The following is a 19,727-nucleotide window of genomic DNA, read 5'->3' as shown; positions in this document are numbered from 1 at the left end:
TTCAGTATCTGCAAATAAAGTTTTATTAGAATACAGCCACACTCTTTGTTTACTATAATCTAAGGCTGCTTCCCTGCTACTGTGCCAGAGTTCCTGAGTAGCTCTAACAGAGACCATATGGCCCAGATGCTCTCAGATGCTTTACAGAAAGTTTGCCCCCTCCTGTTCTAAACTATTGATAAATGTGACACCTGAACCTTCAGTCAGGTATGAAGTGCTGAGTTTGAAATCTTATGGCCCTGTCTTAGTAATGACTTCCCATAACATTTAGTGTGAGTCCTGCACAGGGTGAGTGGTCAGCCTACACTGCCTACCACACTCCTCTTGCATCCACAGAAGCTGAAGGTACTGTGCTAGATTTGTGGCATGTTTTTTGGCTAATACTTACCAGCAATCCTACAAAAGCATCCCATCTTACAAATGAGGAAGTAAGCCTAACAGAAGTTAAGTATCAGTCCAAACTGGAATTTGAACTCAGGTCTGTCTGACACCAGAGTTCTTTGATCATTCCTCACTGGTTTTCAAACTGTCTTCCAGTCAGCAGAGCCTTATGGGGAGAGGGAAACACAGAGGACCGGGCTCCAGGCCTTTCATCTCTTTTTTTTTTTTTTCCTTTTATTTCCCCAACTTCTTACACTTCCATATTTTTTTTAGAGACAGGGTCTTTTGTTGCCCAGGCTGGAGTACACTGGCACAGTCAGCTCACTGAAGCCTCGAACTCCTAGGCTCAGGCCATCGTCTTGCCTCAGCCTCTAGAGTAGCTGAGACTACAGGTGCACACCACCACACCTGGCTAACTTCCAAATCTTTTCTAGGAGGACCATTCCATTTGCCTTTTTAATAAATTGTGGCCAAGGATTTTTTTTTTTTTTTAAAGCCAATTTTATGCCACTTACCTTGGCAAATCTCTCAGGAAACTGGAAATCTTCATTTCCTCATCTGCCAATGGAGATTAAAACCCTTCCCCTCCACCCAAATAATAAAGACTCACTGGGGTCTCACCAAAGATCAAATGAGAATGGGTATGAAAGCAATACCTGTAAACTACACAGGACTATAGCTATATAACACATAACTATCACCCCTTAGTAAATAGGGAAGCAAGTGGGGAAAATAATGTTTGCTACTGAGCAAAGAAAAATTAAGCATGCAAGTAAAATGCAAAAAAATAACATTCAAATAAAAGTAAATAAGTGCCCAGTGCAAAAATAACCTTGGAATCTAACACATTTATTTTAAAACTCAGATTCACTCATTAACAACTACATAGCCTAGGACAATTACTTAATCCCTTTGAGCCTTGGTTTCCTCCCCTTCAAATGGGATTTAAAAACGACTTGCTCTATACAGTGCCGAGCACATAGTCAGTATTCCACCCGTGAGCCCTCTTTTCATCAGGACACCCCTTCCCATGCCGAGACACGTGTTACTCTGAAATTAAGATCATGTACGGGCTCCCTGCACCAATAATAAAATACCAGAATTAAAGAGCTAAAAGCATCTTTATCTTAAATGATCCTGTGATCCACATGACACCGCAAAGTTTGTGAGAGCATAGGCTAAAGACACACTAAGGGAACAAAGATCCTAATGCAGTAATAGGAGATTCATGGGAAAAGTTCTACTAATTCAATAAGTACATTTGTTGAGTGTCTTAAGAGCCTTCTATGGCTCCATAAAATGACAGATTTACATTTAATATCCACTTGACTGAACCCATTAAATGTGTAAGAGGCACTCTCTTGCTGAACATCAGATATCTGGTTTCTTAAGTATTAATTTTTCATATCGCTCTGGCCAGGCAAAGGCAATAACAACCTAGTGAACGTCCAACCACAGTTTTGTTTTTTTCTCCCTTTGTCCGTAACAGAAAATCCAAATGGAGGAGTCTCTGTATTTCAACAGGCTGCAGTTGAGTTTATTTAATTTATCCCTTTACCACACTTTACCAAATTCATACTGGGCATGTACTTTGTGCAAAGTATTCAAGAAAACTAAGAAGCATGAGAGAACTCTTGTTCTTACAGAATTCTGTGTGTTGTCAAACCTTTTCACCATAATGCGATAGGCAGTGACAAAGTGCTATTACAAAGTAGAAGACTGGGCCGGGCACAGTGGCTCACGCCTGAAATCCCGGCACTCTGGGAGGCCGAGGTGGGTGGATCACTTGAGGTCAGGAGTTCGAGACCAACTCGAACTAGCCAACATGGTGAAACCCTATCTCTACCAAAAAAATAAAATAAAAAATTATATATAATATATACATAAAAGTTAGCCAGCGTGGTGGTGCATACTTGTAATCTCAGCTACTCGGGTGGCTGAGACAGGAGAATCACTTGAACTCGGGAGGCAGAGGTTGCAGTGAGCCATTCCAGCTGCTACACTCTAGCCTGGGCATCAGAGCAAGACTTCATCTCAAAAAACTAAAAAAAAAAAACAAGGTAGAAGGCCGGGCACAGTGGCTCACGCCTGTAATCCCAACACTTTGGGAGACTGAGGCAAGAGGATTACTTGAGCTCAGGAAATCAAAATCAGCCTGGGCAACGTAGCAAAATGCTGTCTTTACTGAAAATAAAACATTAAAAAAATTAGTTCGGCATGGTAGCACATGCACGCCTGGGTAGTTCCAGCTACTTGGGAGGCTGAGGTGGGAGGATCACTTACTTGAGCCCAGGAGTTCGAGGCTGCACCACTGCACTCCAGCCTGAGGGACAGAGAGAGATTCTGTCTCCAAAAAAACACAAAAGGCAAAGTAGAAAGCATGTGCCCTGGGACACTGAGTCAGCTCGCAAATAAGTGCACTAACCAAAACCTCAAGGAGAAGGTAGCATTTGAAGTGAGATTTAAAGGACGGACTGTATTTAAACATGAGAAATGGGAAATAGCGTAAGTAAAGGAATTAGAATTCAAACCCACATCTAATTTCAAAGCTATGCTACCCCACCCCACAGTGTGGCTTGAACAGAGTACCTTACACAAAACAGAAGGAAAAAGACTGAAGCCAGATCACAGAAGGCTTAGCATATCACACTAAAGAATAATCAGCAGATAAAAGCTAAGCAGAGTAATGAGACTCCAGTGAGATCAGAGCTGTTTAAATGCATGATTACATAGTACTTGCTGAGAGTATTTTCTGGTGGTACCAAAGTTTCTAACAGAAGATCTTAAGTTACCTGTTTATTCCCATCTCTCTAATCAACCCTAGATGAGATCAGTATAATAGTATGCAGCTAATGCTATTAAGAAAATTAAACTATTTAATCTGTAACTGAAACCCATAACTATATTGTCCACCAACTACGAGGCCTTTTGTCTTACCTTATACTTAATTAGTTGGTTTCACTCTAAATCATCTGCCAGTGACTGTCTGTTAAAGAACAAAGGACTGAATAAATATGTCAAGCTTCTTAAATGTAACTCACAAAATGATAGCCAGAATTGATTATAAAAAGACCACCAATTGCTTGGTAGTACTAACCCCTACAGCAAGAATATGCCTACTAACTACTTAGCTGCCCTAACCAAGTCTAGTCAGATGAATTTCTCGATTTTGAAAATTGCTAATGGAAATTCTGTAATTTTCCTTTGTAAATGGCCCTAGTGATTAATAATCTTTAGTCAGATAATTCTTTTTGATGGTCACATTAAACCTCTCATTACAATACAAATCAATTGCCTATATACAAAGTAACAGGTCAATCTACTGAAAAGTCAACCAGTGAAATTATGATCCATTCATTAACAAAATATTTAAGCAACTGGGTCATGAGTGGATCAACAATCACAGCTTAACAATCCCAGCAACCCTAAACTAAGCAAAAAGAGGCAAAGCTAGGGGAAAAAGTCAAATTGTGGCATAAAAGGCAGGATGTGACAAACCAGGTACAGAAGAGCGATGAGAATAAAAGCCAGCCATATTTCTAATACTTCTGGCATCATTCATCTATCCACAGATCCACAGTAGCCCTGAAGGATTCAGCAGGTGAGAGAACACTCAAAGTATGACACTCCCAAGACCCACAAAAACCAAACCCATTACCACCAAAGAGTCCTTAAAGCAAAAAGAAGAAACTTGGGCCCAGAGATAAGAAGAGACTTTCTAGATTACCTGGAAAGTCAAAGGCAAAGGTTAGTGCAACCTATTTTCACAACATCAGGCAGTAAGTCACTCTTGACCTAGGACATTTTTAAGACTTTAATCCTTTCAAACATCCTATGGTATCCTCACTTTCACAGAAAACTGAATCTTAAGAGAAGTTAAGTGATTTCCTCAGAGTCCTTGCAGTATTTCCCAAACTCACTTGGATCCAAACTTTATGGAAATGTTCATACAGACATGTTAAACGAATTCAAACAGAGGCAATAAGGAAAGATTTCATAAGGGAGATTAAGTTGTTAACAAGGATCTTAAAGGATACTTAGGATTCTGCTGGTAAAGGAGAAACATTACAAACGGAAGGCATTAGGAAGAAATAAATGCCCAAGATAGATATTTGAAGGACTGTGAAGAGACATATAAGGCAGAAGGCAGGCTGGGTGCAGTGGCTCATGCCTGTAATCCCAGGACTTTGGGAGGCCAAGTCCGGTGGATCATCTGAGGTTGGGAGTTGGAGACCAGCCTGACCAAAATGGAGAAACCCCATCTCTACTAAAAATACAAAATTAGCCGGGTATGGTGGCACATGCCTGTAATCCCAGCTACTCGGGAGGCTGAGGCAGGCGAATCGCTTGAACCCAGCAGGTGGAGGTTGCAGTGAGCTGAGATTGCGCCATTGCACTCCAGGCTGGGCAACAGGAGCAAAACTCCGTCTCAAAAAAAAAAAAAAAAATATATATATATATATATATATGTTAATAGGGTAATAATGAGAAACAGGGCTGAAAAAATGGGAAGCAAATTGTAGCAAGCCTTGAATGTCTGGCTCAGTTTTTACAAAATTCTGCTCAGGTTATAGTCCCCAAAATGACTCCCTCTTTATATGCATGCTGCCAAGACCCATGAGTCAGGTAAATAAACTTACACAGATTTCATTTCCTTCACAAAGACCTCTTTTTCTTGGAGATGTCCAACAGCTACATTCCTGAGCTAGAAATTTCAAATCTACAGATATGATTCATTTCAAATAGTGAATAAGAATCAAAAGGAAAATGAGAAAATAGACTTAAATCAGAGTGTGAGAACTAATCATTCCCTTGTAAAGCTTCCTTACGGCCTCTTTTCCATAAAATAAATGAGAAAAATGACTTACTAGCCCTATTACATGCCAAGAAATTTACATATGTTATCTCTGATACTGTAACAACCTTTCATAATAGGAATTATTCCTATTTTACAGATGAAGAAATTGAGGCTCAGAGAAGAACAAAAACTTGCCTAAAATCATTTAGCCTGCAACAGCAGGATTGATATTTAAACCCAGAACCAAGGAGGGTGTGTGTGTGTGTGTGTGTGTCTGTCTGTCTGTTTGGGGGGGCAGGGGTGTCTGTCTACGGAGAAATTGCCACAAAACAGCTTTATATAGAAGTTACAGTTTCAACGCCGGGCACGGTGGCTCAAGCCTGTAATCCCAGCACTTTGGGAGGCCGAGATGGGCGGATCACGAGGTCAGGAGATCGAGACCATCCTGGCTAACCCGGTGAAACCCCGTCTCTACTAAAAAATACAAAAAACTAGCCAGGCAAGATGGCGGGCGCCTGTAGTCCCAGCTACTTGGGAGGCTGAGGCAGGAGAATGGCGTGAACCCGGGAGGCAGAGCTTGCAGTGAGCTGAGATCCAGCCACTGCACTCCAGCCTGGGCGACAGAGCAAGACTCTGTCTCAAAAAAAAAAAAAAAAAGAAGTTACAGTTTAAAAAAATAAAAGCCAATGAACCTAGCTGATCCTCACTCTGCCATATCCCTTAGGACATGAAGAAAGCAGCACAATTTCTCTTCATCACATTAAGAGCTTTCTTGTCCAAACATGCTTGCCACCAAGCATCTGGAGAAAGCTGTTAGCCAAGCACGAAGCCACTACAAACCTGCAAATCTTCCTTGAAGGAACCACCAGGCCTCAGCAGAGAGGCAAATGCCTGTTTTCACAGTCGCTTTCATAAAATAGTTATTCAGAATTTATCCAAACCTAGCAAATATGGATGAAAACAATTCTGTTTTCTTTTATTGGAGAAGGAAGAAGATACGTATTACAAAATCTCATAACTGAGAACAAATATTTGCAAACTGTAAATCTGACCAAGAATTTGTACCCAGAATATATAAAGACTTCTTACAACTCAGTAAGAAGAAAAACCAAATAAAAACTGGGCAAGAAACCTGAATAGACATCTCACCAAAGCAAACATGAGTGGCTAACAAGCACATGAAAAGGTACCTACTTAATTATTACGGAAATGCAAATTAAACCACAATGAGCTATTACCATACAGTCATTACCACAAAAAAGTTAGATAAAACCAAACCACTTTGGAAAATAGTCTGCAGTTTCTTTAAAAGTTATGCATGAGGCTGGCCATGGTGTCTCAAGCTGGTAATACCAGCTACTCAGGGAGGCTGAGAAAGGAGGATCACTTCAGGTAGGAGTTCAAAGCTAAATTGAACTATGATTGCACCACTGCACTCCAGCATTGGCGACCTCATTTTCTCTTTTATTATGATTATTAATATTTTATTTTATTTTATTTTTGTATTTCTAGTAGAGATGAGGTTTCACCGGGTTAACCAGGCTGGTCTCGAACTCCTGACCTCAAGTGATCCACCCACCTTAGCCTCCCAAAGTGCTGGGATTATAGGCATAAGCCACGGCACCAGCTTCGTTTCCCTTAAAAAGAAGAAATTATGCATGAGATTAGCATCGTCTCAGTAATTCCACTCCTAGAAACCTACCCAAGAGAAATTAAAGTATGTCAACGCACAGACTTGCAGGTAATTCTTCATATCAGCACTATTCATAATAGCCAAACTGGAAACAATACAAATATCTACCAGCTGGCAAACAAATAAACAAAAGGTGATACATCCCTACAATTAAATATTATTTAGCAAAAAAAAAATGATATAGTGATACATAGGACAACCTGGATGAACCTCAAAAACATTATAGTAATCGTAGAAATCTCATGCCAAAGACTATATATATCATATAATTCCATTTATATAAAATGTCCAAAAGAGACAATTTTTTTCTTTTTAAAAGACATGGTCTTGCTATGTTGCCCACGCTGGTCTTGAACTCCTGGGCTCAAAGGATCCTCCTGCCTTGGCCTCCCAAAGTACTGGGATACAGGCGTAATCTACCGTGCCCAGCACAAAAGAGGCAATTTTATGAAGTCAGAAAGCAGAGCAGTAGTTGCTGGGGGAGAGAGAGAGGACTGGAGAGGGAGCAGGGAATGACTACAAAAGAATTTGAAAGAATTTAGGAAATGAGGGAAATGTACTAAAACTGGACTGTGACACAATGCTATATGTTTATTAAGTATCACTGAACAAGTCACTTACATTGAGTAAATTTCAGGTATAGAAATGACATCTTAATAGAACTTTTTTTGTTTGTTTTTGGTTTTGGTTTTGAGATGGAGTCTCACTCTGTCACCCAGGATGGAGTTCAGTGGCATGATCTCAGCGCACTGCAACCTCCGCCTCCTGGGTTTAAGCAATTCTTGTGCCTCAGCTCCCGAGGAGCTGGGATTACAGGCACCCGCCACCACGCCCAACTAACTTTTGTATTTTTAGTAGAGATAGGGTTTCCCCACATTGACCAGGCTGGTTTCAAGCTCCAGACCTCAGGTGATTCCCCCGCCACGATCTCCCAAAGTGCTGGGACTGGGCGTGAGCCACCGTGCTGGCCATAGAGCTTTTTAAAAAGCAATTGCCAAATACTTATTTATATTTATTTTCTCTATATAGTTAGTAACTCCAAGGGAAACAAATACGTTAGAAAAGCAAAGTAATATTTTGTTTGGATATAAAATATTTAAATAGTCATAATAATATAATTATTACGTATTCACAAATCAGTAAATACTGATTTGACCCAAAAAATGGCTTCACTAGAAGGAAAGAGAGGGTCTATAAACTGTTAATTTCTGGCCAGGCGCAGTGGCTCATACCTGTAATCCCAGCACTTTGGGAGGCTGAAGCAAGTGGATCACTTGAGGTCAGGAGTTCGAGATCAGCCTGGCCAACATGGAGGAACCCCATCTCTACTAAAAATGCAAAAATTAGTTGGGTTTGGTGGCGTGCGCCTGTAATCCCAGCTACAGGGGAGGCTGAGGCACAATAATCACTTGTATCCGGGAGGCGGAGGTTGCAGTGAGCCGAGATCACACCATTGCACTCCAGCCTGGGTGACACAACGAGACCTTGTCTCAAAAAATAAAAATAAAATAAAACTGCTAATTTCTCATCTTCAACAGAAGGAAGCCAAAGAATAGTGCCAAAATTTGGACACATCAGGAAACAGCAGAATAAGCATATTATTTATCATGGCAGTGAGCAGCAGAAGAAATAAAATGGTCTTTCCCAGGAGTGAAAAGATTTGTAACTGTTCGAAGAATGAAATGATGTAAAATGTAATAGTAAAGCTGATTACATAGATTGAGAAAAGTGCTACAAGAACGCTGTAGACACTACAGCATACACCAGACCTTCATCCACTAGAGGGTGCAAGGACAACACCACAGAAGGACCTAAACTATTGATGAGTGACCTGAGGTCAGATGTTGGACAGAAGCAACAGTTTGAAAAAGCTTTGCACAAAGGCTGAAAGTGGGGTTCTAGACAACCTAATAGGGGGAAAAAAAAAAGCAATTTCACACTTCCTGTAATTTAAGAGCAAAGCACAAGCATGTTCAATTAAATAAAAGAGGATCAGAAAGAAACTTATTATAGACTGTGAGATACAGAAGGGGTAACATTTTACTTCTGAACCATTTTAATCCAGTCTCCAGCTGGGAGGTCTTACAGTTTGGGTGGAAAGATGGCAAGTAGGGGAGTGACTGCTAAAAAGTATGGGGTTTCTTGTGTCCGGGCGCAGAAGCTTACGACTGTAATCCCAGCACTTTGGGAGGAGGCAGGTGGAGCGCATGAACTCAGGAGTTCAAGACCAACCTGGGCAACATGGTGAAACCCCATCTCTACCAAAAATACAAAAATTAGCTGGGCATGGAGGCGTACATCTGCAGTCCCAGCTACTCAGGAGGCTGAGATGGGAAGATCACTTGAGCCTGGGAAGCGGAGGCTGCAATGAGCAGAGATCATGCCATTGCACTCTAGCCTAGGTGACAAAGTGAGACTCCATCTCAAAAAAATAAAGGTATGGGGTTTCTTTAAGGTTGCATTTTTAAGGACACTAAGTATTAGAATAATGTTTTTCAAACAGGTTGCAATCCATTAGTGGGTCCAGGAAAAATTCAGCAGACATCAGTTTTGGTCAATCGTTGGTCACAATCGACAGTTTCTTGAAGGGGACAGAAAATATCACAGTACTTAGAACATGGTTAAGATAGGCAGTATTTGATAAGACTAATTCTAATTTATAGTCAACACATACGTTTGTGTGTATACTGGGGCATGACATAAAAGCAACTGCCTCCTTGGGGTCAGTCTTTTTTTAAGCTCAAAAGCACTAAGCTAGAACCTGAACACCCTTACCATGTCCTCCATTCCACTAACTCTCCCTGAGGGAAGAAAAGTCATTATCATTTCTTCAACCAAGTCAAATGAGTACTACAGAAGATGCATTTGCTATTGTCCACGGCTCCCAATTTTAAAAAAGCCTTGAGAGTTCATGCAAAAATCTGACTAAAATAAAGTTCATTTTCTACCCATGAAAAAACTGGTTAGAAAAAAGAAAAAAAATTTTGAGGAAAGAAAAGACTTTTTAAGAAAAAAACCCTTAGGTCATTTTAAATTTACCCTCTATATTAAAAGTAAGCCTGCCACTCTGAATTTAAATCTTTACTTATCTATGTTATATTTGTCAACGTAAGCACCTCCTTTGATGTTCCCACTTGTTTCTGCTAATCAGTGGGACATACCCACATTGTGCCTTTCAACAGAATTTTAGAAAATTAAAGAAAAAAATATAGTTTTGAGAAGTCACTGACAAGCATTTCAAACATCAAAGAATGGGCCCAGCGTGGTGGTTCACATCTGTAATTCTAGCACTTTGGGAGGCTGAGGTGAGCAGATCACCTGAGGTCAGGAGTTTGAGATCAACCTGGCCAACATGGCAAAACGCTGCCTCTACTAAAAACAGAAAAGTTAGCCAGGCTTGGTGGCGCATGTCTGTAATCCCAGCTACTCAGGAAGCTGAGGCAGAAGGATCACTTGAACCCGGGAGGCGGATGTTGCAGTGAGCCGTGATTGCGCCACTTCATTCCAGACTGGGCGATAGTTTCAAAAAAAAAAAAAAAAAATTGACAACATGACATTTTTCTTTGTATTTAAAATAAGAAAAGATAAATTTTAGATCATAAACTATTTTAACAAACAAGATGGAAAACTTGACAAAAATAAGTTATTCAAGGGACTTTCAGGTCATATGAAGACTTCATGCTCCCACATTCTCCAAAGATTCCAGAATATCTTGTCACACCAGCAAAAGAACATTCATATTCAGAGAGACACTGACAGAAAAATACAAAAGGGAAATACAAGACATGGAGGCTGAAAATCAGGGTTCAAGTCCCATTCTTTACTTACTACCTACGTAAGGAAGACTGGGAGATTCATTTGACAGTCTCTGTGCTTTGGTATTCTTTTATCTATGAAACACGGATAATAAAGCCCAATCTACCTGGTTGAACTACTGTGAAGATCAAAACTGGATATACACAGGAGTGTTTTGTAAACTGTAAAGTACTTAGCAGACATTACTAAAAAAGAAAAGAAAAGAAAAGGAAAGAAAGAAAGAAAGAAAGAAAGAAAGAAAGAAGGAAGGAAGGAAGGAAGGAAGGAAGGAAGGAAGGAAGGAAGGAAGGAAGGAAGGAAGGAAGGAAGGAAGGAAGGAAGGAAGGACTATACTGAGGATACTGCTAATCAACAGCATTACTTTTCTTTTTTTTTTTTTTTTTTGAGACAGAGTCTCGCTCTGTTATCCAGGCTGGAGTGCAGTGGCACAATCTCGGCTCACTGCAACCTTCAACTCCCAGGTTCAAGCAATTCTCCTGCCTCAGCCTCCCGAGTAGCCGGGATTATAGGCATGCACCACCACGCCCAGCTAATGTTTTTGTATTTTTAGTAGAGATGGGGTTTCACCATATTGGCCAGGCTGGTCTCGAACTCCTGACCTTGCGATCCTCCTGCCTTGACCTCCCAAAGTGCTAGAATTACAGGCGTGAGCCACCACGCCTGGCCCTTCAGCACTACTTTCAACACTTAGTTTTGAAAGTATCCCACTGCTGAACATCCCTTACTTGGTTAGGCCACCCCAATGAAGCAAAACAAATTATCTCTAGTTTGTGTGTATCTGCTGTAATCCTCTTCCCTACCCATCCCCCAAACTGAGTTGACTCTAAAGCAATAAAACAAAATTTAGCCAAGTAACTAAGGAGATACAAAATTGATGAAACAAAAGTAAGCCTTCCCTATGGTTGATTAAAGTATAAGCCTCTTTTAATCAATTAATTTGTTAAATTAACTAATGTTCTCCAGTTCCCAAGTTTAATAAAGGGATGCTTTTAACAGTCTTAGCCCACCTAAAACTAGTAAACAACTCTCTCCTATTTGCCCCCTAGCCCTTCTTCTACCAGTAGCTGAGTTGTAGGCTTACCAAAAATCACTTGTGTTTATTCACCTGCCAGTTTGCAGAAGTCATAAGTTCTTATAATTATATAATTAAATGTTTTATATATATATATGTATGTGTGTATATATATATATATACACACACACACATCAATGAAATAAATTAGAAAAGTTTCCTTGAAAACAACTCTAATGTGAATGCTTTGTGAAAAACAAGTCAAGACACTGAAAACTTTTGCTCAAATTAGATGTGGGCAGGACAACTGTAAAAGACTGGGCAAGAAGGGGGAATCATACAAATCTAGCTACACAGTTTGACCCAAATTACTCTGAATGTCATTAAGACCTTGTTCCTCTTTAAAACAAACAAATTAGAAAGCACAGATGATGCTCTGGGAGCATAGTTTATGCAAAAAATTCAAGTAGTATTTCAATCACATCTATATATAAGGACCTTGACCTCATATCAGGAAACTGAAGAGTAAACATATATTTGTTTAAATTAAAAACGCTCTATATTAAAATAAAAGTTTAAAATATTTCCCCACTTCAACCAGTTGTTAAGATTAACCCATGGCCTACTAGTTCTGATCACATTGGTTAAGAAAACACTGACTGTATTTCTTCAATTAGAGAAGGATGGCCATATATCCCAGTTTACCTGGGACTGTTTGAAACTAATTATTGGCATCACTTTTTATTCTCAAAAGTGCCCAAACTTGAATGCTAAAGTTTATATGGTCACCTTATTTATAACAGACATAAAGTTGTTGCACCAAGAGTGAGCAAGGGGCCAGCCTTAGGACCCCCATCACTTTCCAGAAAACCCTTAAGAGCCATCCCATATAAACAATCTTAGCAAAAGCAGGAAGCCTGCTGTGCAGAACAAAGCCCTCTTCTAATCAGATTGCTGCTCTTAAGTTCTTCTTATATAAAAACCCTAGAGCTGATGCACACAAGTATTCTCCCACTTTAAAAATACTGCAAATCCATAAAACATTCCAGCCTTAATCAAGGCCCAGGAACACGCCTAAGCACATGCACATAAATCACAAATAAACAGTCAACTAGGAATCTAAACCACTACATGGTATCATCAATCTAAAATCCTGCCTGGCTTTATTTATTTATTCATTTATTTTTGAGACAGGGTCTTGTTCTGTCGCCCAGGCTGGAGTGCAGTGGCACAATCATAACTCACCACAGCCTCAATTTCCCAGGCTCAAGCGATCTTCCCACCTCAGCCTCCCAAGTAGCTGGGACTACAGGCACATACTACCACACTCGGCTGATTTTTTTTATTTTTAGTAAAGACAAGGTCTTGCTATGTTGCCCAGGCTGGTCTCCAACTCCTGAGCTCAAACAATCCTCCTGCCTCGGCCTCCCAAAGTGCTGGGATTATAGATGTAAGCCACTGCACTTGGTCCTGCATGGCCTTAGATAAAATTTCTCACTTTTCTGAACTAGTTTTCACTTATGTAAAACTGGAACAGTGTTTGTCTCCTCCACTTCCATAGAGAAACCACATTAGCAAGTATAGTGAAATGCTCAGAGTGCTTTCTAAAAGCAATGGATTGTCATCCCATAAAGCTGCTTAACAGATCGGGAAAAAAGGCTGAGGTGACCGTGCATAAACATGCAAGAGGTGGCAGGTGGTTTTCCCTGCTCCTTTCCTTCAGGTTTTTAACTCAAATGTGCTATTGGGACTGTATGTAATATGATAAAAGAATCACTAAAAAAGTGAAATGCTGGTGGTACACTTGGTGCTAACAAACTCAGTAGTAATAATCTTTAGTCAGGAGTCACGGACTTCTACGTCTGTGGTTGAGCTTGAAGAACTCTATGAAGCCCCCACATTACTTTATAATAATGTAAATGAGTGAATGGGCACATTCACACATGACCACATTTTCCTCTGGTCAATAAATAATTCTACAGTACAGAGAAAAGGACCCTCAGACAGAAGACAAATTTCAGTTCTTATTCAGCCACTTACTTGAATTGTTGCCTTGGATAAGTCACTTTACCTCTGTGCACTTCAATTTCCTTATCTTTCCAAAGGGAATATTTGCCTCATCTACTTCAAAAGGGGTGTTTGGAAGAATAAGATGAGAAAACACCATGAGAGTGGTCCACAGCAATCAAAAGAGTTACCTCTTTTAAAAATCACCATTCAGCCACTGATAAGAATCTTGTCTGCAGATGGTTCTTATCTATTTAGAAAGGAACAGTGAAAGAATAAGGAAAGCAAACAGACACGCCTGTGGCCCCAGCTACTCAGGAGGCTGAGGTGGGACGATCACTTGCGCCCCGGGGGTCAAGGCTGCAGGGAGCCATGTTCATGCCACTGCACTCCAGTGTGGGCGACAGAGCAAGACCCTTTTGGTTTTGGTCTCAAAAACCAAACCAAACCAAACCAAAACAACAACAAAAAAAAGGGAAAGCAAATAAAGGCACAATTAAAATTCACCTTCACCCCATTCCCCAGTTCCTTGATTTGCTGAGCCAAAACCACGCTGAGGAGACGTAAAGATCACAAGTTCCATTTCCGCCAGCTCAGCCTGTTCAGCGACCAGTGTTTCATGCTGATAAATGCCTCCCAAATCTCAAAACACAAAGTGAGAGTTCACAAGGTTAGGCGCATTAATTAGCAGTACTCATTTGGATTCTGTATTCATCAAATACAACAAGCAGCTATTCAATATTTGCCTATTTGCACACTCTAAGATCTCTAATTCAAAGATCCAACCAGAGTACAAAATAAAGCCCATGAAAATAAACTAAAATAAACCTGTCACCATCAGAATGTGCCTCAAAGTAAATGAGCAGCTTTAAACCATGGCAAAGGGCTGTAACAGGCCTGCAGCAGAGATGGCATGAGTAATGAATGTGCAGGTTACAGAAGTGGGCCCCTGCTGCAAAAGAAAGAAAAAATAAAGTAGGTACAATCAAACAGACTACTTTTTTAGGCTTTAATAAATTCCTATTAACTCTTTTTGCTTAGCTCCTTATTGATCTGTAATCCCCACAAGAATACAGTACCCTTTCAGTCTTCTAAACTCAGACTTTACATCAATTAGCTTTACCTTCCTAAATCCAGAATAAGCAACATTTTATAAATAATAAAGTAACTGCATTAGTTTGCAAGACTAGATTAAGAGACTAACCATGACCCCTTTATTACATGTCCTAGGTGAAAAGTACAGGATGAAACAGAAACTGTCACTACCTCTAAAGCAGCCCATAGGACTGCAGTTCTCAAGCGCACTACCCAGCAGAATCACCTTTGGGATTTATAAACATTTGAATGGGTAAGCCCAACCTTAACTTACCCAATCAGAATCTCCGTAGGGTGGATCTCCAGGTATGAGAATTTTTTTCTGATATATGACTAAGATATAAAAGTACTATCAAAGGGCATAAGTTTCCCAGCTTAGAGAAGCTCTAGCACAGACACAAAGCAGAAAGAAAAACAAATAAATCTTTATATTCTCTTTAGATTTGGGATAAATGGCCCTATCTTTTACCAAAAGCTTTCATCTTCAGTATCAACAGTGATGAACTCAGTGGGGGATGAACACAGAGATAACAACACTTCTTCTCTCCACGCCCTATCTGGGGCCAATCTGACATCAACTCAGCACCAAAAGTGCAAGAATTGGACAAATTTCTCTCAAATCTGAAAGGCCTGCAAACAGGTGACTACTGATTATCAACTATCCTAGTTTCTGTTTTCTTGTAGTTGTTGTTTTGTTTGTTTTTTGTTTTGTTTTTGAGACAAAGTCTCACTCTGTCACTCAGGCTAGAATGCAATGGCGCAGTCTCAGCTCACTGCAACCTCCACCTCCCCAGTTCAAGCAATTCTCCTGCCTTAGCCTCCCAAGTAGCCAGGACTACAGGTGCGCACCACCACGACTGGCTAATTTTTGTATTTTTAGTAGAGACGGGGTTTCACTATGTTGGCCAGGCTGGTCTCGAACTCCTGACCTCATGATCCACCCACCTTGGCCTTCCAAAGTGCTGGGATTACAGGTGTGAGCCACTGCACCCAGCTGACCATCCTAGTTTTTAAGATCCGCTTCAGGAGCTCTGATGAGATTCAGTGAACTTCTGGAAAGGACACTATGAACTCTTTCGTTTAGCACTATAACTCATATCCCTTGGACAAGTAGAACAATGGTAGCTTTTTTTTGGACAACCCTGTAAGGAATAATGGCATTCCAAGATATTTCTAGGAGCTACCCTTTCAAATCTCCTGAAGAACGTCAATATCTCCAAACAGCAAGGAGACAAATTTCTTTTGGAGGCAAGGTGATTTAAGCCACACCATTTCTCTAAGAGGAAGCCTTACCTGTTCTTCTATCCTAGCTCTGCTTCAACGTCATGTGCTCAAGTCTTCAAACAGCAAAAAGATAGGGAAGGCATTTTATACACTTGCCTAAACCATACTGAGGGTGGCTCGTAGGAAGCAGTTCTGCTCTGACCCATAATAGGGCCTGGGCTTTTCCAGTCATCCTCCCATCTAACAAAGAAAGGCGGCAGAAACTTCGCTTTCTCAAGCAAGCCTTCCCTGATTAAAACCATAAGGCTGAATTCCCCCAGGGAGGAGAATGGAATTTTCTTGCTACAGATCATTACAAGGACTCAAAAACTCTGTGCGGGCAGGGGCTAACTGGCAGGTAATAAAGAGACAAGTCCAGCATTCAGAATTATGAGGCATCGAGAAAACCAGGTCAAAAAATTATTATGTAGCCTGGAGAAGAAAATACAAAAGCAATCGTGACTGTGCTTGAGTAATTATTTTCTCTTATAATATCCACAATTTTAATAACATAATACTTATAGAATTTTAAAATATGCTTAATTTACATCTGTAAAAGTACATTCATTGCTGAAACAAGCCACATTCCCTTTCAAAGTAAGTAATTTCAGGAAATGTTCTCTATCACAGCAACCCTTTGATGAAACACACCACACACATACATCATCTGAGTTACAAATAGCAGATACCAACCTGGCTGTCCCGCGCTGGGAATCCATGATAACCTGGAGTCAGAGGCTCGTTCTATGAGAAAGACAAGAAAAATATCAAACTATGAGATGAAAGAAAATGTTAAGAATAATCAAAATCATCCAAACTGATCAAATATAAATTCCTGCCCTGGTTCCTAAAATGTTCCATTAACTGTATTCCACCCTACCTAAGTGTATATATCTCCTCGTTAAGCCTCTACACTGGCAAAAACAAAAAACAGTATTTGCTTAGGAGCACTATTCAGAAAAACTATTTTCCTCCTTATACAGCGAAATCTGTTTCTTTTCCAGTATATCTTAGGCAGGGTGCTACTGAGACTGGGGTCAGAGTAATTCCTAACTTCATCATACACTGTGGGACTTCAGCATCCCCAGTCCCAACTCACAGTAAGCCACTAGCACCCCTGAACACTAGGATAACTAAAAACTTGTTGGTTTATTCCCAAATGTCCTCTGGATGGAAAGGGGACAAGTACCAACCCTGCTGAGAACTGCCTCTTGACCCAGAAAAGTTCTAGGTCCTCGTCTCTATCAACCTGTTTCCCCTCAGTTTTTACTTTTGTATTTACTTATTTTTTGTTTTATCCCCTCAGTTCTCTTAAATCTGGATGAAATTCAACCTCTGTTCAAGACTTTCTCTACTACTCTATATCATCCTATGGACTTAAATGACTCCTCTTAATATTTAATATTTACTTAGCTTACTTGTGCAGCTTACTTTTTACGTTATTTATGATTCTAATTAATCTTATTTTTTAAAGGTATATCATGTTGAGTATCTATCTCATCTTCACTTTAAACCACTAAATCAAGATCCTTGAGGGCAAGGATGATAGCTAATCAAAGCTATGCAAACCCTAATTTAGTATAAGGTCATATAACCTGAACACTCATTTCCAGCTTATTCGACCCATTCAATCATTCAGTTAACATATACTAATATTAAAATTTTCCAAGCACTGTTAGTTGACTGATGGAGTAAAAAAGACGAATAAAAACAAGGTCCTTGCTTTCAACGGAACTTTTAAATGAGGGAAGATACATGTGCACACAAAGGAGTAAATGAGAACACACAGTGCTTTTGTAATTTTCAAAGTGCTCAACATCGTTACTTAGATATTCATCCTCTTCTTCCATTCATTTGTGCTTTCATTCCTACTAGCAGAATAGCGTAAAAGAAATTTTCATTGATAGGACTTTTGAATATAACAATAGAGTAAACTTTCCACTAATTGGTAGGTTGACTATATTCAGATATTTGATAGTCAAAAGCATGAAAGTCCGAAGACAACTTAAGCTCACTGCAGAGACCCTGTGTCTTGTTCATCATGATTTCCCTGAGATCTAGCACAGTATCTAACACATGTAGACACCCAAAAGAATGTGTAAATAAATACACGGAGCTAAATAACCAGAAAAATGTGTAGGAATTCAGTCACTGAAGCAATCATAGACAATCCAAGTTCTCTTTATCTATTCCTATGAACCTGTTTTGGACATTTTAATATTTATAGTCTCCTCAAAGAAAGCACATTAGACACTGAGGAAAACTGCCTTTAAAAAAAAATCATGGGTACCAAAACAATCTTGTAAAAGAAGAAAAAAGTTGAAGGACTCCCACTTCCTGATGCCAAAGTTTACTACAAAGCAACAATAATCAAGAGAGTGTAATACTGACATAAGGATACACACATAAACCAACAGAATACAACTGAGAGTCCAGAAACACGCCCTTACAGTTATGTGTCATCAAAGGGAAAAGGACAGTCTTTTCAACAAATGACACTAAGACAACTGGACATCCACATGTAAAAGAATGAAGTTGAGGCCGGGCGCGGTGGCTCACGCCTGTAATCCCAGCACTTTGGGAGGCCGAGGCGGGTGGATCACGAGGTCAGGAGATCGAGACCATCCTGGCTAACACGGTGAAACCCCGTCTCTACTAAAAATACAAAAAAATTAGCCAGGCGTGGTGGCGGGCGCCTGTAGTCCCAGCTACTCGGGAGGCTGAGGCAGGAGAACGGCGTGAACCCGGGAGGCGGAGCTTGCAGTGAGCCGAGATTGTGCCACTGCACTCCAGCCTGGGCGACAGAGCGAGACTCAGTCTCAAAAAAAAAAAAAGAATGAAGTTGGAACCCCACCCCGCACTATAAACAATATTAACCCAAAATAGAGCATATTTAAAACAATAAAACTCTTAAAAAAAAAAAAAAAAGATCAGAGCTAATCTTCATGACCTTTGATTAGACAACAGTTTCTTCAATGTGACACCAAAAGCACAACCGACAAAAGGAAAACAAATAAATCAGACTTCATCAAAATGTAAAACTTTTGGCTGAGTGCAATGGTTCATGCCTGTAATCCCAGCACTTTGGGAGACCAAAGAAGAACTGCTTAAGGCCAGGAGTTTAAGACCAGCCTGGGTAACACAGTAAAACCCATCTCTACAAAAAATTTCAAAAAATTGCTGGGTATGGTGGCACACACCTGCAGTCCTAGCTATTCAGGAGGCTGAGACAGGAAGATCGCCTGAGCCTGGGAGTTTGAGGCTTCAGTAAGCTATGATCACACCACTGCACTCTAGCCTGGGACAATAGAGTAAGCACACTTTCTTAAAAAAAAATTTTTTTTTTTTAAAGATTGGGTGCAGTGACTTACACCGGTAATCCCAGCACTTTAGGAAAACAAGGTGAGAGGGTCTCTTGAGCCCAGTTTAAGACCAGCCTGGGCAACTTAGTGAGACCCCACTTCTACAAAAACAAAAATTATTTAAATTATGTTTTGTGCTTCAAAGAATACCAACAAGAAAATAAAAAGATAACCCACAGAATGGGAGAAAATATTTGCAAGTCATATGTTTAACAAGGAATGCGTATCCCAAATACATAAAGAACTCTTAAAACTCAAGAACAAAAGGACAAATAACTTAAAAATTGGCAAAATATTTGA

At 40.0% G+C, this 19,727-nt stretch overlaps 1 protein-coding gene across 31 annotated transcripts in view; it reads right to left on the bottom strand.

Annotated features, from left to right (window-relative positions):
- The window catches only part of RBFOX2 (RNA binding fox-1 homolog 2), a 296,488-nt gene that overhangs the window by 187,377 nt on the left and 89,384 nt on the right, over nucleotides 1-19,727 (bottom strand). For all 31 annotated transcript variants that reach the window (XR_012418785.1, XR_012418786.1, XM_015457254.4 and 28 more), the window contains exon 2: nucleotides 16,759-16,809. Coding sequence is in view for 29 of the 31 variants with exons in the window: in XM_015457254.4 (XP_015312740.1) it covers nucleotides 16,759-16,809 (51 nt within the window). In the remaining 2 variants the exon portion in view is untranslated. The remainder of the gene's footprint in view (nucleotides 1-16,758; nucleotides 16,810-19,727) is intronic.

This window comes from Macaca fascicularis, chromosome 10, assembly GCF_037993035.2.
Source record: "Macaca fascicularis isolate 582-1 chromosome 10, T2T-MFA8v1.1".
Classification (NCBI taxonomy): Eukaryota; Metazoa; Chordata; class Mammalia; order Primates; family Cercopithecidae; genus Macaca; species Macaca fascicularis.
Note: the sequence above shows the minus strand (reverse complement) of the source record. Positions and strands in the feature narration are given on the sequence as shown.